This window comes from Argentina silus (assembly GCF_951799395.1).
Source record: "Argentina silus genome assembly, chromosome: 10".
In the NCBI taxonomy this organism is placed as follows: Eukaryota; Metazoa; Chordata; class Actinopteri; order Argentiniformes; family Argentinidae; genus Argentina; species Argentina silus.
In genome coordinates this window covers 3,946,056-3,966,055 of record NC_139664.1, presented here as the reverse complement: position 1 = coordinate 3,966,055, position 20,000 = coordinate 3,946,056, and the positions used below count along the sequence as shown (strand labels likewise).

The following is a 20,000-nucleotide window of genomic DNA, read 5'->3' as shown; positions in this document are numbered from 1 at the left end:
ACGGAGGGAACTGACGATGTTATGATGCTATGGATGCTAATTAATTAGCCTAGGTCCACACAGTAGTGTACTGTAGCTGCTTCTGCCAAGGGGTATGTTATTGCCACTTTGGCCCCTCTCACTTTGGCAGAGGGAGGAGCTACCCTAACTGAGGCTACGGTTCGTAACGTGGGTGCCACTCCACAATGATAGGGTGTTGTGGAGGTCCATCTGGAATAGTTCTAGCCTTTAAACAATGGCACGTTTCTTTTCTTAATGTCTATGTTATGGTGTTATCGTGCACAGTGCTACAGTATGTGAATCGAGTCCTCAGAAGGAAAGAAACATTCATGTCAATCATTGAATGTCTCTTGTGTGGCAACGTGTTGGTTTATGCTGCGTCATTGTTTTAAAATCTGTGTTTGCATTTGAACACCCCAGTGCATGATGGATAATGGAGTACTGTTAATGGGGGTGAACATATCTTTAATGTTATAGGTAGACAGTGCCGACATAGAGTTGACGTGCTGTAGAAGCATTTGGTCTTACAGTAAATAGACTCTTTGAAACAGTGCTAAACGGCCATGATAAATTCATCAGGGAATGAGATTGCATGATAAAGAACGGTCAGTGAAGAGTGCTGTTTTTGGTCCACAAAAACATGTACATGCTGGTGTTGAAGTCAAGCACTGGCCTCTACGTACCATTTTTACATTATGGTTGTTTACAAAGATATGCACATATTTGCCGCTATTAGAAAACTTTGCATATTTATGTTTTCAATTTTCAGTTTGACCACAGAGGGCAGCCAAGTGCAAAACTACATGCTTTTTGATGATGACTTTATGATTTTTTTTCCAAAGGCTCTGTTAGGGCTACCACAAAGCATGTAGACAGATTGATACTCAAGTGTCTTGTTGATGGACAAAAGTTCAGATTGCGGTTCAAATATATGGTAAATCATGTAACATTTTTATCTGTGCTTGATTGAGTTTCCCTTGCACAACAGCCCAATGGAACCAATGATAGTCCCAACAGTTCAAACCCCGCCCATCTGGCAATCCAGGCAGGCTCAAGAAACAATCAAAGTATTTCAAATACTTTTCAACCCAGGTCTGGACAGGATTACAGATTACTGATTGCTCATAAATGCATGAAACACACTTTTTTTTTTTGTACAGGGGAAAATTAAGACAATTTCTTCCAGTTGTGCTGTGCACATCTTGAGTTGCATGGGTGATCAAGATCTGTTTTAAAACCTGTGGAAATGTACAGTACAGTAGTGTGTTAGTATTATGGAGGTAAAGTACCTTTGTCAGGAGTACATTATATAACTGCCTTGTTGTCAACGTCACGTTATATCATATCATACCCGTTAGACAACCCTAGGGCAGGGAGTCCTGTGTTTTTAAGGGCAGGCACTCAGGTATTTTTAAGGCATAACATAAAATATTGTTCATGAGGTTGCCACTAAGATTAAACAGTTTATACCGTGCCCCTTTTTACAGAGCCGACTGTTCAAAGAATAGAATTTGATCCACCAGGTACAGTTAGCGTAGCACAGACTTGTTTCTGACCCATTTTCCCCATTGATTGTTCTGTGTCTTCTTCAGCTGTTTACTATTGAACGTTGTTTACAGTGCATCCCTCATACAAACAGCATACATTAACCGATTACAATTCAAGTCTAAATGTAAAATTACTATTGACATACCTGAGCTGGAATTGAAGAATCAATCCTGAAAATCAATCTCATCAATTTGTGTGACAGACGAGAAAGGTTTTGTTTCCTCCTTCCAACTATCTCCAAAGGTTATATTTGTTTTACCTACGAGTAGTTCCTATTCCTATTTTTTTTTTTTACCTCAGTACACTATTTCACCAAAGACAAACAAAACTAAATACCATATTCAGATTTGTACCTTTGTCACAATTTGGGACTACTTAAAAATGACACGAACAGTACAATAACACTGTAGCCTACATGAGTAGATCAATGCTTTCAACTGAGGTGCATTCCTGCATGCTTTTTTCAAGTACAGTTCAAGGATAGAAGATTTCTGTATTGGATTTCTGTCTGTGTTTTAAAGTGCCATCCTGCCTATGGAAGACTTTGATTAACCAGTTTTCTATTTCTTTGCTTTGTAAGTGCAGTGTTTGTACAGTGAAGTTGTATTTTTGTACACAATGTTATTTTTCTGCTTTCTGCATTGCTTTTCTCTATCAATCACACCAGTGTGTTATTCTTAAAGCCTGCCTATTCTGACTGAGATACCAATACGGTAACAATAAAATGCTGTTGTTTGACTCTCGGGTGTGCTTTTTTAACCTTTGACCCCTCCAAACACTTAATGGCACTCTATGTCACCTGTATTTTGGATTGGAGACTGGTTGATTGTCACAGACAACTAAAGGACACTCAATACTACGTTAAGGTTCTTACACCTGCTGAAAAGCTATACAGTACAGAAGATCTCAAACCCTGAAAGATGGCTGTCAAACTGTGTTATGGTTCATGGTATGTCACACTTGACAGTTCTGTATTCCGTTCATACACCTTGACCCTGCAATGGCCCTTTGACATGACCCTTTACCATGGGCTTGACCCAACTAACAGTAAGCCCACATATCATTATGTTCAACTCAATTTATAGTAATTTCAAATATGATTTTAGAAATCGACAAATATACGAAGAACTCATTTGATAACAGCTTCATGATCTGTTTCATGATTGAGCCTCTAAACAATAGGAACTACAGCAGTAAGGTCATCCAATCCTAAATCCATAAATTAGCATATAATAACCTGTATAAATGTAAATGCCAAATGAATCTACTCATTCAATAGAATGAATGTGTAATGTGAACACTATACTATAGCTAATGCTTGTTTTCGTGGCGTCTCTGGGGAATCTGGATAGTGCAAATGTGCGAGGAGTTGAGATTGCACTTTGTGTTTACCTCTTTGTTTGGTGTCAGATGGCTGGACACCTACACTTGACCTGTGTTTCTCAGGCCTCAAGGGAGGTTCTATACCACTGACATGATACTTCACTTCACATTTCCATCAGTGTCGGAAGGAGACCGACTGGATGTCCATACTAGGAGCAAATCAGTGTATGTGATATAAGACCTACTTTCAGTCAAATGTATCATGTTTTTAATGTTGTGTTTAGACAAGCCATGCAAACATAGATTAAAATTTGAGGAAGATGACCATTAAGTTGTTATCAATAACCAGTAGAACTGCCCTAAAAATGTCTCCTTATAAAGCAGCAGCTGCTCTCAGCGTGTGTCCCATTTAGTCTGTGTTGCAAACCTGTCTTCAGTTGCCCAGTGACCTGTGATTTACTTACAGGTCAGTGCCTTCTGCAGGTCTGAAGCACACTCAACAATGTATCCCTTACACGGAGGGGAGAGCTGGAGCTTTAGCAAGTCCCCCTGGAAACACTTCAAAACACTGTTACCATAGTCACAAACTTCAGTGTGTGTGTGTGTGTGTGTGTGTGTGTGTGTGCGTGTGTGTGTGTGTGTGTGTGTGTGTGTCTGTGTGTGTGTGTGTGTGTGTGTTGTCTCTGAGTGAGGAGACAGGGAGAGAGTGTGTATGTTTTAGAGAGAGGGGGCGAAATAGAGAAGAGTGTGTGTGTGTGTGTGTGTGTGTGTGTGTGTGTGGTGTGTGTGTGTGTGTGTGTGTGTGTGTGTGTGTGTGTGTGTGTGTGTGTGTGTGTGTGTGTGTGTGTGAGAGAGAGAGAAGGAGGGGGGGTCTATAAATCTTTCAAATGTTAATGCAGATGTTATGTGAAAGCGCAATGCCATTTTGAGAAGAAAAAAAAAAGAATAGTCTAAATAATAGTAAATAATAGTATCAACATTTAACACAAACAAGAGAGTTATATTTGACACTAAGTTACGAAGTTGAGAACTCACACCTGTGAGTCGAACAGTGCGTGACTGACGGGTAGAAATCTGATCCAGTGAAAGAATATTGACAACCAATAGGAATCAGAGCGCGCTCTGTTTCTATGGGAGGCCCCGGGAGGCGAAGGCGAGCCGCGCGGAGCACCGCCGACCTGAGTGAACGGAGCTGACGCGTCAGCCGGGAGACTCACAGCCGCACGTCGCACACTCTCGGTTCTAACTAAATACAAGCAACGAGCCTGCGAATGAATGCCGTGCACAGTAGTTAGGTAAGTGCCCACTCGTTTATCTTTTCTACTTTCTAAGTATACATGCCTTTTTAATATCATTTTGAGAGACCGCTCTGCCCCGTTTTCCCGTGGTGTTTATCCTCGCCACCGTTGCGCACAGCCTGTGGTTCGGAATGGGCTGTTTACTGAAACACAATAACGATGTAAACAACCCGATACTTTACCTATTTGCCGTGACTAAACAACGTCAGTTGTGGTCTTTTATATAAGTTGGAATTATTATTTGTTTACTTCTGTCGTGAGTCATTCATTGCGGAGGTGTTTTTATACCTTTATGAATGAAACTGCTTCAAGTTAATAATCCCGTCAAGTTCACACGGTTCATTCATGTTTCTTCCCTCTATCCCGGTGTTTTTAAGGGTGACCGGACGGCAGACTCAGCGGAGAGATCTTGCTAATTGCTTATCAATTAAACTAGAGCACTAGCTCTCACGGTAGAATGGATGGATTTCACGACCAACAAGTGCCTTACGTTAATTCCAATGTGAGTGAGTTAAATCATTTATGTGCCGAGATTATGAAAATGTAGCTATTTTTTTTATTAACTTTTTTTATTATGAAGTTTGCTTTGTTACAGTTTTATTCTCGGTCTTGAATCACAACCTAATTCCAATGACTTCTGACCTCTCAGAGAGGGATGTTGCCTTTCCTTTGTACAATAGGCTGCACACGTGTGTACCATACATCAATGGTGTGTACATCGATCTGGGACAAGTTTGAAAGTATGAAAGCTGTGTGACTGGAGCTCATATATGGCTCTCTCAGCTGTCTTCGGTGTAAGTGTGCTACGCAACAGAATCACTCCAGTGGGAAACATTGATCGTGTTTCCTCCCTTTTAGAAGCCACGAGGGAAGAAGACCTGCAGCGAGAGGCCAGCAAATGACAGAAAAAGAAAATTCATTAACTCTGACCTGGCCCTGGACACTGAAGGTAGGCAGAGGGAGGGAAAAAGTTAATTTCACGGCTTCTTAGCATTTAGCAAAATTCAATTTGTTTGTGGCCACCTGCACTCTTATGTACAAACCTCAATTACAACACACTCGCCTGTGAAGATTCCGAGTAGCCTCTGTTAGTGGTTACAGACCCAAATTGAGTTGTTATAAGCCTCACGTGTGCTGGCGAAGCCGGCCAAACCACCAATCAGACCGCAAACCTATCAGTCTGTCATAGTGAGGAGAATTGTGTTTTTTTTCTGTTCTTTTTTTTTTCTCTCTCTCTCTCTCTCTCCCTCTCCCTCAATGATTGTCCTTTGTTTCAATTCTCCTAGAACTCTTTCAGGATCTCAGGCAACTACAGGAGACATGGCTGGCAGAAGGTAAGTGTTTACTCTCTTCACCACACGCTGAACAAGCTCACTGTGTTAAAGGACAGAGAGGCATGAGAGATACGGAGAGGAGGAGAAGGAGAGAGCGAAAGCTGCCTCAAGTTCCATTCCTAACGTTGCAGTCCAATTAGAGCTTATGTGGAAGAGGCACCTTGTGTGTCATGCATACATTAGAGACTGTGATGAGCGCGGGTCTTCAGGGAGACTAAGGAGGCTCTACCCAGAGTGTCATCACAAATTACCAGGAGAAGGCTCTACGCCGCTCACTGTCTCTTCTGCTTTTGGCGAGAGCTAACACACGCAAGCCGCCACCTCCACCACCACCACCAGTGCTGTACCATCACCTCTCTCTCTCTCTCTCTCTCTCTCTCTCTCTCGCTCGCTCTCTCATACACACACACACACACACAGGCACACACGTACACCCTCACACACTCTTTCTCTCTCTCTCTCTCTCTCTCTCTCTTTCCTCTCAGTGCATCTCTCCACAGCTCATCCTCTACAGCTATAGTATCCTCTGTCTTTTTCTCTTCCTATTCTTTTTTTCTGGAGGAAAAAGAGCGGATTTACATTTTTCTCAGGTTCACCAGAAAAGAGTTGGTCTCTGATCAGCCACTGAGATTTTTTGGAGAGTTTATTTATTTATTTGTTTATTTATTTATTTTTCTCTAATGGCAAGACTTGCTCTTTATGGTCTTACTCAGACGTGATGCTTCAGGATTTAAGTGCGAGTGTCTTCTTTCCGCCCTGTCTGCAGCACCGAAGTTTTGGTTAGTGGATATTATTGATAATATTCTGCCTGTTCTGTTTTCTTAAAATGCATGTTTCATACAGCATGTCTTTTTTAAGTTTCTGAAATTTACTAGATTAATGTGAATATGCTACTCATAACTATTCTTGATATTCTTGTGTTATCCATAGTGTATGCGTATTGAAAATACATTTCTTTATATGGGGCATTTTTATTAGTTTGAAATGTTTGTTGAATTATTGTTAAATATAATAGACTGCATCATAGAATTTATGTTTTGTGATAATGTTTTGCCTAAAGTGGATTTTTATTCTCATGTTTAACTTGTGTAGGTACAGTTCTGTACGCTAACATTAGCTTGACACATTTATTTCACATTCACATATGCATGGAACACTACCATGTCCAAGCCATGTGATTGGGCACTATGTTTGGAAATAACACTAAGATTTCAGAATGAAAAGTGTAAATTCTAGTGTGAGGTTGGATGTAAATACCACGTGTGAGTTGTCTTGTGGGTCGTATCAATGTAATTTAGGCTTAATTACTTTATACTTTACTTTTTTTGAGCATTTCTGAAGTCAGTATGATTGCCTGCATGCATACGAAAATATCTTGAAAAGTTTGCACGAGCCTTGAAACATGATCTAGACAAGGACATGTTGTGCTCTACAAATAAGGCCCATCACCTGTTTACCTGTGCTAGTATTGTACATTTTCTGTTACATGTCTTCTGACACATAGCTTAATCAAATGTACTTCTGTACTCAACACACCACATATATTTTATTTTGTTAAAACATGCTACATATAACCTATGGTCTGTATTATTTATGCTTTGTTTACCAATCCAACATTTTGTGTAACTTAAATAGTTGAGAATGACATTGTGAAAGCCAAATATATTTGAGAATACGTCTGCGATTTGTGAGTACAGAGATGCTCAGATTCTCTGCTTCAGTCCCACATTTATAGTCCTTTGTGGGCTTCAAGCTTTGATGGAAATCAAGATTTGAGGACAGACGTTGACTATTTAAAAATGTTGATTCAGGGACTATAGCTAATTACAATTTCACAGGAAATTCATCAGCGACACTAAAACATATTACTTGTATGGATTACAGTATTTGACCTTTTCCGGATATGAGAGTTAAACATGACAGTCCTATCTATCAACGCTCTTTGCTCTTTTTAACCATACAATTCTGTTCTTAATGTAAAACTATTAAGCGCGCAATGATTATTGAAGTAATAGTGGAAAAATAGTTTTTTCATTGTACTCTATCACATTTAATGTTTTTTTGTACGTTTATTTTAATACTTCCAAAAAGGTGGAAAAATATTGCCCACTCACTTGCACAGGTAAAAAGGAAACTTAATCATTGATGAGATTCATCTATTTTTTAATACGTTTAAAAATGCTTGCAGTGTAATTTAGGGGTTTAAAATGAAAGGTATGCTTTGAAATAGATATTGGAATACTTTACTAGCTTTTTTTCCACCAGTTAGGTTATGAAGTACATATATACCGCAGGGCTTGTAAAAGAATAAGACATCATTTTAATATTTTAGCTGAAGTGGAAAAAAGAGACCTTTCCTGCTGATGTATATTACTGTAAGGATTTCAGTTCTGCCTGTCAAGGATCAATGTGATGTATATCTCAAGATTGTAGATTTAATAAATGACTTTCCTGTCCATTAAGATAAAAAGGAATACCTACCTATTTCTAAGATTTATTAGTTCAGGTAATTGGAAATAAGAGGAGGAATTATATGAGACAGACTGAATTTCCGACATCACAGACCAAGAGGGTCTTTAACCTGACAGGCATATGTCATTGGACAGGCTACAAAAAAAATGTCTCTGTCTTTTTTGGAACTGTTCAAGTATGTTTTTGACTTTTAGATCTGCTCAGTGAGTTTGCCACAATGTTAGAATGCTGCATTTCTGTAGCCTACATTGAGTATTTGTGTATATATTTGTTATGTTTTGAATAGCCTACATATTTTTATTTTAAGTAAATGCTGATACAACTGTGAAAATTGGAGCTGTTAAAGCATAGTGTACGGTAATGAATGATATGTTTAAGAAATGACAGTAAAGCTGTTTATTTTGACCAGTACTTTTCATCCCGGTCCTCTTTGTGACGTGGTAGATTTGTTTGAAATCGAACAACTTCAGAGACAGAGCACTTGTATGTACAGTACAGGAGGTTTGTGAATCATGAAAGGGTCTTATGGCCTTTTGCTCTCTCACACAAAGGGTCTGCCACTTCTGCTCAGGCCTGTGTATGGGCCTTTGCTGTTTTTCTTTGCTCTCTCTTTTTTTTTCTCTCTCTCTCTCTGTCTCTCTTTTTTGTGAATGGCGGCAGAGTTCCAGTTCTCCTGCTCTCCCCAGGAATTGTTGCAGAGATCAGCTGGCCCCATTCACAGACTGAGGCCAGTGACTCATACATCCTGCAGCTCCTTCTGGCTGTAGCACCATTTTCACCCCCTTTTCCGCCCTGCCCTTCACCTCTCTTCCCTCTCTCTTTGAAATTTGCGACTTTGTGAGGTCTGTAGTCTGGTCTTGTGAGGTCTATAGTAGCGGGAGAAGAAATGTTGTTTTTGTTTTCTTGAGTGGTCAGGCTAGGGCCGGGAGAGCGTTGGGCAGTTTTGGTCATGTGGCTGATCCACTACCTGGAATTGAGGGAGAAATCTGGTCTCTAGTTATTTATAGTGACTTAAGGTGTGGCATTATTTTGCACCTAATTAACTTGGTATGAAGCATCGTGATGACAGTTCCAGTTCTTAAAATGGCCATATGCAGTGATAGAGGAGCCGCTTTGGCTGGTAGCAGCCGGTGCATAGGGTTCAGTTTTTATAACGTTTGTTTTATTTAGAGTTCAGTTAAATTTGATCTCTCGATTTCTAAATGTTTAACCAAACACAAATCATTTACTATTTAGATTTTCTTCACATACTCAGTTTTATGTTTTGTGTTTTTGATAGATAATTCATATTGTGAGGAAATATGAAAGAAATAATTTTGTAATTATTGTCTGGGTCTTTTCACACCACACAGGAAAAAAAAGTTCATTTCAAAAGTGAAAATACGGTAAAATGGGAGATTGTATGATATAGACAAGCCTCAACATGTTACTGATCTGGTGATAATGAGGATCCACCTCTCTGTGTGTAAAAATAGAAGTGCTAATGACACATTTAAAACTCGTATTGCCTTTCGCCGCAATTTGCCAAGTTGAACTTGAGGGACAGAAAAACTGTCTCAGAGTGTAAATATGTGTGATATAAATATGTACATGCCTAATTGGACCCAGCGCAGAGATACTTCATTATCTTAGCATTAGTTGAGAGCACAGGAGTGTGAATGATAGGTGAAACACTCGCGTTCGGAACAGACCTAACTCGGCAGGTACAGGTGGAATCACCAGTGGGGAAGAACCCAATTAGATACTGTTAACAATGGGTGCTTGGTTATTGGCGTGGACAAACTCCTGAAGCTACAGCATAATCAACGGACAGGACTGCTTCAGCACATGCAGTAAAGACAGGGACAAAAAAAAACAAAAAACAGTGTATTCTCTCGTTATAGACAGTATATTCAGTATATTCAACAGTATATTCAGTTTATTCAACAGTATATTCAGTTTATTCAACAGTATATTCTCTCGCTGTTTTAGCTTTACATGCAAATCCTGGTCGTGCCAATTGACTTTTTTGTCCAACGGTGCGTTATAGACAAGCTAGGCACTGAGAAGATTCTGAGGCTTCATTGCTTTGTTCATTAATAGACACATGTCCATTAATGGCTTTTTAATGCCTTCAGAGGCGTTTCACTAGAGGACAGGACAGGACGGGACGGTGATCATTGTCTGGTGTTGTCCAACGGCATCAAAATCACCTTTTCCTTTCCCCTCCTCTCTGCTTCTGTTTTCTGTCTTTAGCTCAAGTTCCAGACAATGACGAGCAGTTTGTTCCAGACTTCCAGACTGAAAACTGTAAGTAAGAGGGCACAATGCTTTGTATTTATCTGTGTGTGTGTGTGTGTGTGAGAGTGTGTTTGTGTGTGTGAGAGAGTGTGTGTGTGTGTGTGAGAGAGTGTGTGTGTGTGTGTGTGTGTGTGTGTGTGTGTCAGTCTCTCAGTATCCTCACCTTTGCTCTCACATGTGCTCTCTGGAGGGCTCGTCTTGCGGTTGCAGAGAGTAGGAGGGGAAGGCGGCAGCTGCACTACGGCACTGTGACACCATGGCCCCGTGGTTTATTCATGTAGCAGCACTCCAAATATTTACACTCAATCGCAGTGAGTTCAGACGATCCCTTCCCTGGCTTCTGCGTGGCTTCGGGTTGATTGTGATGCACATGGCCAGTTAGTTATTACAGCTAGTTGTCCCCAAAGTGCCTAGAAGTGACTGTCTTGGCACAGGGTGGTTATGAAGGAAGTGGTGCCAGCGTGGAGACAGAAATGGACGGAGTGGAACACAGTTGGATCCAGGACTAGCACATGTCTTTTAGATGAGCCAAGAGGCCCGTGCTAGAGTGAGAAAGCAGGAAGGCGTGTACACGCCCCGTCCGTCCTCTGCGTCCGCTGCGCACCCCCTTTTCCTCACACACACACTTGCAACGTCAGCCTCAGAGTCTGTGTGTGATTTCTAAATTGTTGTTGTCATTATTTCTGTATTGTCACAAGGGGCTGTTGTGTGGCTATGAGGAAACATCCTCCCCTCACCCCTAGCTCTGTGGGCATGGCCCATTTTTATCCCGGTAATCCGAAACGCTTGTCCATTAGAACCCGAGGTCACAGGAACTGTCCCCATGTCCTTCAAAGCCATCCAGCCCAGGCCCATTGTGGTCGTAGGAGACTGCTGACCATATGAAACGTCCTGTTGGCATGCTGGAGCAGACTGGAGAGGCACAGACAGATGGTGGTGGGAGGACGAGGGCACCGTGGTTGGGCTCTCGAGCAGCTACCCCAGCCTGCAGCAGTCCCATATGGGTTTCACCGAGGAGAGTGAGAGGGGTGGAGGGAGGGAGAGAGAGAGGGAGAGAGAGAGGGAGAGAGGGGGGGGGAGAGAGAGAGGGAGAGAGGGGGGGAGAGAGAGAGGGGGGGAGAGAGAGAGGGGGAGAGAGGTAAAGAGAGAGAGAGGGAAGAGGGAGGTAGAGAGAGAGGGAGAGGGGGAGAGGGGGGGAGAGAGGGGGGGAGAGAGAGAGGGGGAGAGAGAGGGGGAGAGAGAGAGAGGGAAGAGGGAGGTAGAGAGAGAGGGAGAGAGGGGGGGGAGAGATAGTGAAGGAGTGGGATGGTCAGAGCTGTATGGATGGAGAACACTGTGTCTCATACAGTACATTATTGGTATTATGGAAATAGACTCTGATTGGAGGAATCAACTTTGGGAAGTCTGTTAATACCAGTTTGACTCGTTTTTACACCGTTGCTCAAAAGAGAGACATTCAACTTCTGATTTCACCTCATCTCTGGACAATTGATTGTCAATATTGTGTTTCACCTGGCAATTCTGCATCCAATAAACAATCCTTTTAATGTCAAATCAGAGTCTTAAAGCTAATGTACCCTCAGGCTATGAAGGAGGAGGAGAATTTTCTTTGTCTGCCTTTAATGCTAGTGGTTTCCATGGCCTCATTAGCATAACTTAGCAGTGTAGGAAGTGGAGGAGTGGAGGTGTAAAGTGATGCCACGTGTAACCAGCAGATAAGAGCTACTAACACTAACGGTAATAAAGGGCATTAACAGGATGTGAAAATGGAGGGTTATTGCTGTTCGTTAGCAAAAGAACAGCATTTTTATGAATGGAGTGGAGAAATACCTGCCGAAAGTAGAATTTGGTTTTGCCAAAATACACAATTTGTAGCCCAACACACACAAGTCCTCAAGGCCTTTTTATGGTAATTACAAATGATTGGCACAAATATGAAAATGCTTAGCTTGCAGCTAATACAGTGAATCTATTAATATGATACACACTTAAATGGGAGAGTAATTGGTCTGGAGTATTTCAAAAATATATAATTTTCTTATTGATTTTATGAGAAAAAATATGATTAATTAATAATTTTGGAGAGGAATTATTTAGAGAATTGAATGACAATGTTTTGTAACCTGGTAAGAGACATAAACAACATTGAATAACATATATAACGTAAAATAAAAGATTTCAGTGAAATGTTTAAAATAGAAATAGTGCAAACCTATTTTACCGAACAAACAACAGTAACATGTTATCAAATCAGTGAAAAATGTATCTGTAATTTATTATTTATTTCCCTGCCAAGGAGAAAGGTTAATCTATATTTGTAAAAAAAGAAAAAAAGAATGCAATAACTACAGAAATAACTGTATATAAATGCATAGAAAAACATTACACTAATTTACAAAAGTATACCAGTAATAAATGCTTCTTCTTTAAAAAAATAAATAAAATGCTCTCATTTAGATAAATCAATGTGTAGATAATCACGGCAATCAGAGCTGTGATAGACATGACATTCAGGACTAAAAGGGAGTATCTGTTCTAGTTGCCCGCTATGTGTTCTCTATTGATTTGTGTACCTTGGCACCCCACAGATAAATCTATTGTGACATTTCCATCTCCATTTAAAGTCCCTCTGTTATGGCACAGGTTAAGCTATTGTTAACTTTGTAGCTTGAGTCCATGCACAAACAGGTACATTCACACAACACAGTGTTTGTATGTTTTACTGAATATGTTCTTCATTTGATATACAAAAGAATAATTTGCTTTTGTATGAAAAGTGGAAAAAAATACTTTCCACGCTTCTGCATAGCCAGGATGAAGCCACAGTAATCCATGATATTAACAAGAAATTATTACTCAGCCCTTAATTAGCCTGCTAAGACTGCAACCACCATGTTGGTGATGTCGTTCTACCTCGTCAAAGGTCTCCCCTCAGGAAGTGTCTCTTTGACCTCGGATCGATGACCCAGAAAGGTCACGTCCCACAGAGGCCTGTGTGAACAACCCCTGTGCTTTGTCACGACGGGCCCGTGTGGCCGTCCCCCGGGACCCTGGCGTCAGATGGGGGTGTTGGCAGATCGACCCCTGCACACAGAGGCCTCCACACAGGGCAGCTGTCAGTCAGACGTGAGAAACTCAAAACATCCGCTTCTCCTACAACCTCTCAGTGCTAAAGTACTTCCTCACAGGCCCCAGGAATTGCCTTGTTTTAATGGCCCGTCCAAGGAAAATATACACTTGCAATCCACAGCACAGGTTTGAGCATGATTCTTGCTGTGTAGACATGGCAGAACATTTTTAGCTTTTTTAGATTCTGTTTATGGATTTTACTTTGCCACATGATCTCTCTCGATCTCTCAGTTGTATGTGTGTGTGTGTGTGTGTGTGTGTGTGTGCGTGCGTATGTGCGCGTGTGTGTGTCTGTCTGTGTGTGTGTGTGTGTGTGTCTCTGTCTGTGTGTGTGTGTGTGTGTGTGTGTGTGTGTGTGTGTGTGAGTGTGTGTGTGTGTGTGTGTGTGTGTGTGTGTGTGTGTGTGTGTGTGTGTGTGTGTCTGTCTGTCTGTCTGTGTGTTTATTAGCGGTGAGACGGTAACTCTCAAGGCACCCAGACTCGACTTCATCCTGACTGACTTGGTTTTCGTCAGCGTGGGCAATTGAATTAGCGTTGATCATGACTCAAGATGATGGGACGTTAATCAGGACTGATTTGGCACTTAACAGCCTCTCAGATGCACTGGGACTGTGGGCATAGGTAGAGAGAGAGGCCCTGGATCAATGGGTCTTGTTGTTGTCGTCTGGACCGTATTGGCAGGTCGCTGAAAGGAGATAAGGATTTAGTGGAGTCGCCCCCCGGCTTTGAGATTGTCATATTTCAGGATGAGAGGATGGGATTCTGTAACAGCGATACAAACGTGATTTGAAGTGAATGATGACTGGGATGCCCGACATCCCCTGGCCTATTCTTAGCATCGTCACTGCGGGGTAGACAGGCTTTTACCCTCACGATGCTTGTACTGTACCTACCCATTACCCCAAGAGTTGGATCGGATGGCATTCTGGTGGAAGTGTCCTCAGAGTATAATTGCTTTTCATGGTCTGACTGTCTGTTTTCTGGGCTAGTACAATGCAGCACAAAGCGCTGATTAGCAAATGCTAACATTAACAAGTGAATGAATGAGCTGCATATACAGGAGCGCACGCACGCACGTACACACATGCACTAGCACTTCAAATGGAATGGACTGACCATGGACAACGCACTGGTACTTTACAGTTGGAATTACAGTGGACAATAATAACAAACAACACAGTTATGGACAATCATTTTACTATTTAGTGCACTAATGTTTTTTATGTTTCTTTTTTTTTTAAATTAATTAATAAAACATTTAAATATGTTTTATGTACGTACGTGTATATGTGTTGAATATGTGTGTTGTGTTTGTTTGTAAGTGACCCTGCAAACAAATTTCCTCATGGAGGATAATAGAGTTGTCTACTCCACTCTACTCTACTCTACCCCACATCACCAATCTAATCAACCTTTCACTTCCTCTCCTCCCCACCTCCTCCTCCTCCGTCCTCCCCTCCCTCCCTTCCATCCATGCCTACTGTAGTGGCGTTCCACGGACTGCAGCTGAAGATCAAGAAGGAGCCCCATAGCCCGTGCTCAGAGCTGAGCTCCACCTGTAGCCAGGAGCAGCCATTCAAACTCCACTATGGGGAGAAGTGCCTGTACAACATCAGGTGGGTGGCGCTCCAGCTTCTAGAACATTACCCTGCAAAGCGTTAGGGTTAGAATTATTACCGTCTGTTCGTACAGCATCCACTGACCTCATCCACTGAATTAGCTACGATGATATGAAGTGGCCGTAGTGGTTTCTGCCTCTGTAACAGACAGAGACATTACAGATATGTTCCATCAAAGATAAAAAAAAAGAAAAACTGAATAACCTTAAGATATGGGCTACTTGCTTAGCTGTATTGTAGGAAAATGCTTGTTTGTCCCCTGTGGGACATTGGACTGGTACACAGTTTAATGACAAATAACAAAATGAAAACCTGGAGTTTAAGCCTCCTACACTAGCTCACTAGCTGTTCAAAGTCATTCAGAATTGGCAAACTGTCAGTTAATGGCTGCTTCTTGATAAACCACAGTGTATTTCGTCCCTCACTGCACTTACTTTGTATGATTATCTTCCATTTTGAGAATTCTTATTTTAAGTTCTCTGATTATCATTGAACAAAATACCTAAATGAGTTCCAGTTATGCCATTGCCTATGAAACAAAATAGCAGGTGTTGTGTTAAATGTTTTGATTGAGGGCGCGTCTGACATTGGAATAAATATGTGATAGTGCAGACATAAAGTACATTGCAAGTTAAATCAAATTCAATGAACAGCATTTGAAATTAACCAAAATGCCTGTGGCACAGCAGACTGGGTTGCCTAGTTACATTCAATCTTGAATTGATTTGATTTGTGATCTATTGCATTCCCCCTGTATGCTGGAGCAATTACCATGTACGAGCAATGCGGGAGCCATCTTGAAGAACAGCGTTATGAAGTAATGAAATAAACATGAGGCGTACACACACCTGACATATGTTAAACTGCAGGACAGAAACAGTGGACATTTTAGCATTTTAAAGCATTTTAACGCTTGGTCAAACAACCCATTCCTGATCCAGAATCATAGAAGTGGTAAAGCAACTTTGACGTGAAGTACAATACCCATTGTCTGAGTTTGATTTGAGCATTTCAGGTGGATCTGTGTTACAGTGTCCCACTGTGAAATGATGTGCACAGCTTTAACTAAAGCCCCAGACACTGACTGCTTCCCCTGTGTGTCTCCCAGTGCCTATGAGCAGAAGCACCCAACAGGAATGAAGCCCTCCAGCCCCGCCACGCCCCCCTGCAGCACCCCCGTGTCCCCACTCCACCATGCCTCCCCCACGGCCGCTCTCACCCCCAAACCAGACAGGACGTACCCTCACCTCCCCCCCTCCCAGCCCCTCCCTGACAGCGCCTACTCCATGGACCACAGGTACGCAGCAGGGACTGGAGAGAACACCATTGCATCATCGAAATAAGACAAAAATAAAAATATCTATATATTTGTTAGTAGTTTCAGGTGCTCTTTTTCAGTTATTTTTGATAACTGAGTGACATTTTGTCACTCATCATAATTATTTAGATCTTTAAGCTTTGTTTGAATATACTGTGCATTCATGTCAATACACCTGTGCCCTGATCTGTTATCGTGAAATGTTATATTTGTGCTTTTGATCAGATTTCGACGTCAGTTGTCAGAGCCGTGTCACTCGTTCCCGTCCCCTCCGTCGATGTCTCGAGACGGCCGGCCCATGTACCACAGACAGATGTCTGAGCCCAACATCCCGTTCCCCCCGCAAGGCTTCAAGCAGGAGTACCCCGACCCCCTTTTTGAGCACCCGGCCATGGTGGGGGCCCCCATCCCCCCGACGTACCCCCCCTCTATGATGATCAAACAGGAGCCGAGGGATTTCACCTATGACTCAGGTGAGCAGGTTTACTTTGACGGGACTTGGGGGCATCAGTATTACCTTATTACGGCTACGGTAAGCTGTTTAGTCCAGTATTGTATTTATGTGTCCACCGTTGAAAATATATGCATTCGAGAGCAAAGAACCCATTAGAAAATGCTTGGACATTTGGACCCACATAACCACATACTGTAGACGAAGCCTCCTTTGTTCCTGTAAAACCAGATTGTTTTATCATTTTAGAAATAGGGGCTGTATTGAATTAACCCATTATTAGCGTAGGGGGGTCTGGTTTGGGTGTCTGTGCCGGGACTTCATTTCCTGTGGTGCTCTAATGGAGAGATGAAGGCTGGTGGGGGGGTCTGCCTGGTCACAGTCCATCCTCCCTCCTCGAAGGGAAGGGGGTGTGGTCGGGGGGGGGCTAATCTGCCCCCCGGGACCCTAGGCCTGAGGCCACACCAGGGCATGAATGAACCTGAGTTGGACCGCTGTGTTCATTCATAGGAGGGAGGCAGGGAGAGGCTGCACTGGAGTGGAGACTAAGTCAGGGAGGAATGCAGCATCTCCTCAGCTGCTTCCTGTGGAGATTATTTCAATAACAACAGTCCTGAGCCCTCCCATTGAAGCGGCTCTCTCCCTGTGACACGGGCCTGGTCAACACAGTTACACACTGTAGTTGTTTTTCCTCTGTGTCCTCCCGCTGCATGGCTACACAGAGGGAGGAGGCCTCCTCAGTATGGTTTATATCCCAGATTGTCCATTTAGGTGAATTTATTAGCGGTCATTGTAGAGCATGTTTGCGAGAGCAGGCCTGCTCGGAGGATGGGAGGGGAGCTGGTAATTTCATTAGCGGTAATTTCCTCTACAAGCCCATTACTTTGATGAAGTTCAGAGAAATGTTTATGGCCCTAAATGAACAGGGTTTAGTTATTTTATTGGACATTCACTTTGTAACTGTTTCTACGGTTTGATTACAAGCAATGGTTGTAATGTTTATAGGAGGTTCTAACATTTACTGTAATTGAAACGGGTCCAATTGTGGTCAGTTGATCAAACTTGTGAACACATACTTCCCTAGAATACCGGTAGTTTTTCAGCTGATCAGATTAATCAATACTATTTTTTAGTTAAAATGGCATTGTTAAGCATAAACAATTTTATGCACCAAAAATGTTGTGAAAATGTTTTATGGTCTATCTCTCTGTTCTATGATCTATGGGTGCCAGTTATGAGAGAAAATAAGGTTCTGTAATACAGATGATTTTTAAATACCTTGAGTCTTTCAGTGTTGTGGATTTAAAGGGACAGTTCACCCAAATTACAAAATCACATATTTGGTTCCTTACCCAGAAAGGAGTCAATCTAGGACAGAAAATAATTCACACATTGGTTGATTTGGGCATAACATTTCAAACATGCTAATTTAGGGCCACTTTCATTGGTTTTTGGTTAAAAATGCTGACAGCGCGTGGCCAGATAAACAGAACCATTTTGTCAGTCTTTGTCCACAGACTCTTTCACGGTCAGGAACCAAATATGTGATTCTGTAATTTGGGTGAACTGTCCCTTTAACCTATCATAACAGATAACACTCCAGTTCTTCTTCATGTACACATTCTATCAGAATAATTTAGTCTAAAACTATGAACACACTGTCCAGTAGAGGTGTGATATACTGAGCTTAGCCATGGCTGCGAGCCAGTGAGACGCTAGAAGACATGTTCTTTAATCAGGAGCAGTGGTGCAGTGAGTGAACAGCCCTGCCGGGCCTCAGACAGCTGATACTGTTCCCTAATGCTCCCTTAAGGAGTTTTAACGGCCGTTCTCCCATTCCTCCCCGTGTTTCAGCAGAAGTGCCTAGCTGCCATTCTGTCTACTTAAGGCAAGACGGCTATCTGGCTCACACCAACAGGACTGAAGGTAGGGGACGGTACTTGTGCTGATGCATGTTGGTTGTTCATCTCATTTAGGGGTTTTCCTTGTAAGATTTCTCAACACTGGTTAAATGTTTCATCTCTTTAGGATGCATGTTCGATAAGGTGGCGAGACACTTCTATGACGACACCTGTGTGGTCCCTGAAAAGGTTGAAGGTGAGTCCTCCATGAGTTACTCAACAGCTACACTGTCTCTGTTTGCAGCAGGGGAGGCTGGCGGAGGTAGAAATCGGACGACAGGCTCATTGTAATGCATGGAACGGAATGAAGAATCGTATCAGTAATGCGCGTTCTCATTGTCCTCATTCTGTCCCATGCGTTACAATGAGCCCGTCCCCCGATTTCTACCTCCACCGGCCTCCACTGATTTGCGGTCATAGGGAGCTGGAGGCCCAATGAAACATGAAATGACAACCTCCATTGTTCTGTCCTGTAGGTGACATAAAGCAGGAGTCAGGCCTGTACCGCGAAGGCCCAACATACCAGCGCAGGGGCTCCCTCCAGCTCTGGCAGTTCCTGGTGGCACTCCTGGACGACCCCACCAACTCCCACTTCATCGCTTGGACTGGCCGCGGCATGGAGTTCAAACTCATAGAACCAGAGGAGGTGAGAGACAGTTTGATTTTTTTATAATGAGTTCAAACTCATAGAACCAGAGGAGGTGAGAGACAGTTTGATTTTTTTATGATGATAATGTTCTATATACATTATTATTTTTATTTTTTTAAATGTAGAGACAGTTTTTTTTAATATTAGATATTCATACAGTACATCCTCTACATAAAAACATTATTTTAAATGTACATTGTACATATAAATAAATATAAATGTACATATGTTATATTGTAAAAACAACAATAAAAAAAAAAACTATTTTGTTGCACCTGTTGTGGTCCCTTCAAGACAAGCTGCAGTGACAAGATTATCCTGATCATGTGAAGTGCATTTGAAGTGTTATGCACTTCAAACGTTCAGGGATAATCTTCCAAGACATGTTTTAAAGAGTGTACAGAGGGCGAGGTTCCCTTTTTTGGCTTCACCTTGTGCTAAAAGTACATCATCCGATCAAATCAAACCAAACCGACTGTCAGCCGACAAAGTGGCCCTACTAAATATTTCAGTGAACCTGTTCCTAAAAATATAAGCGGTGTTGACGGTTTGGCCCTTTGAAATGGGAAGCAGGTCGTCGTGGCGGTGGTCGCCGTGGTGATGGCGGTGGTGCTCGTGTGCCCCCACATCACAGACAGAGAGCCTCAGTCAGTCAGTAGCCTGTGCGCTGAGGGGGGA

At 42.2% G+C, this 20,000-nt stretch overlaps 1 protein-coding gene across 4 annotated transcripts in view; it reads left to right on the top strand.

The window, feature by feature from the left end:
* Window positions 1-4,626: 4,626 nt before the first annotated feature.
* The window catches only part of etv1 (ETS variant transcription factor 1), a gene marked incomplete at both ends in the record, with an annotated part of 16,891 nt that continues 1,517 nt past the window's right edge, over window positions 4,627-20,000 (top strand). Inside the window, 10 exons of one of the 4 annotated variants that reach the window (XM_083678852.1) lie at window positions 4,627-4,671; window positions 5,028-5,118; window positions 5,456-5,503; window positions 10,211-10,264; window positions 14,871-15,000; window positions 16,112-16,300; window positions 16,547-16,794; window positions 18,630-18,698; window positions 18,801-18,869; window positions 19,150-19,319. In XM_083678852.1, coding sequence (XP_083534978.1) covers window positions 4,627-4,671; window positions 5,028-5,118; window positions 5,456-5,503; window positions 10,211-10,264; window positions 14,871-15,000; window positions 16,112-16,300; window positions 16,547-16,794; window positions 18,630-18,698; window positions 18,801-18,869; window positions 19,150-19,319 — 1,113 coding nt within the window. Of the gene's footprint in view, window positions 4,672-5,027; window positions 5,119-5,455; window positions 5,504-6,221; window positions 6,283-10,210; window positions 10,265-14,870; window positions 15,001-16,111; window positions 16,301-16,546; window positions 16,795-18,629; window positions 18,699-18,800; window positions 18,870-19,149; window positions 19,320-20,000 lie in introns of those variants that run through there. The other 3 variants (XM_083678853.1, XM_083678854.1, XM_083678855.1) reach the window with 3 other exon arrangements.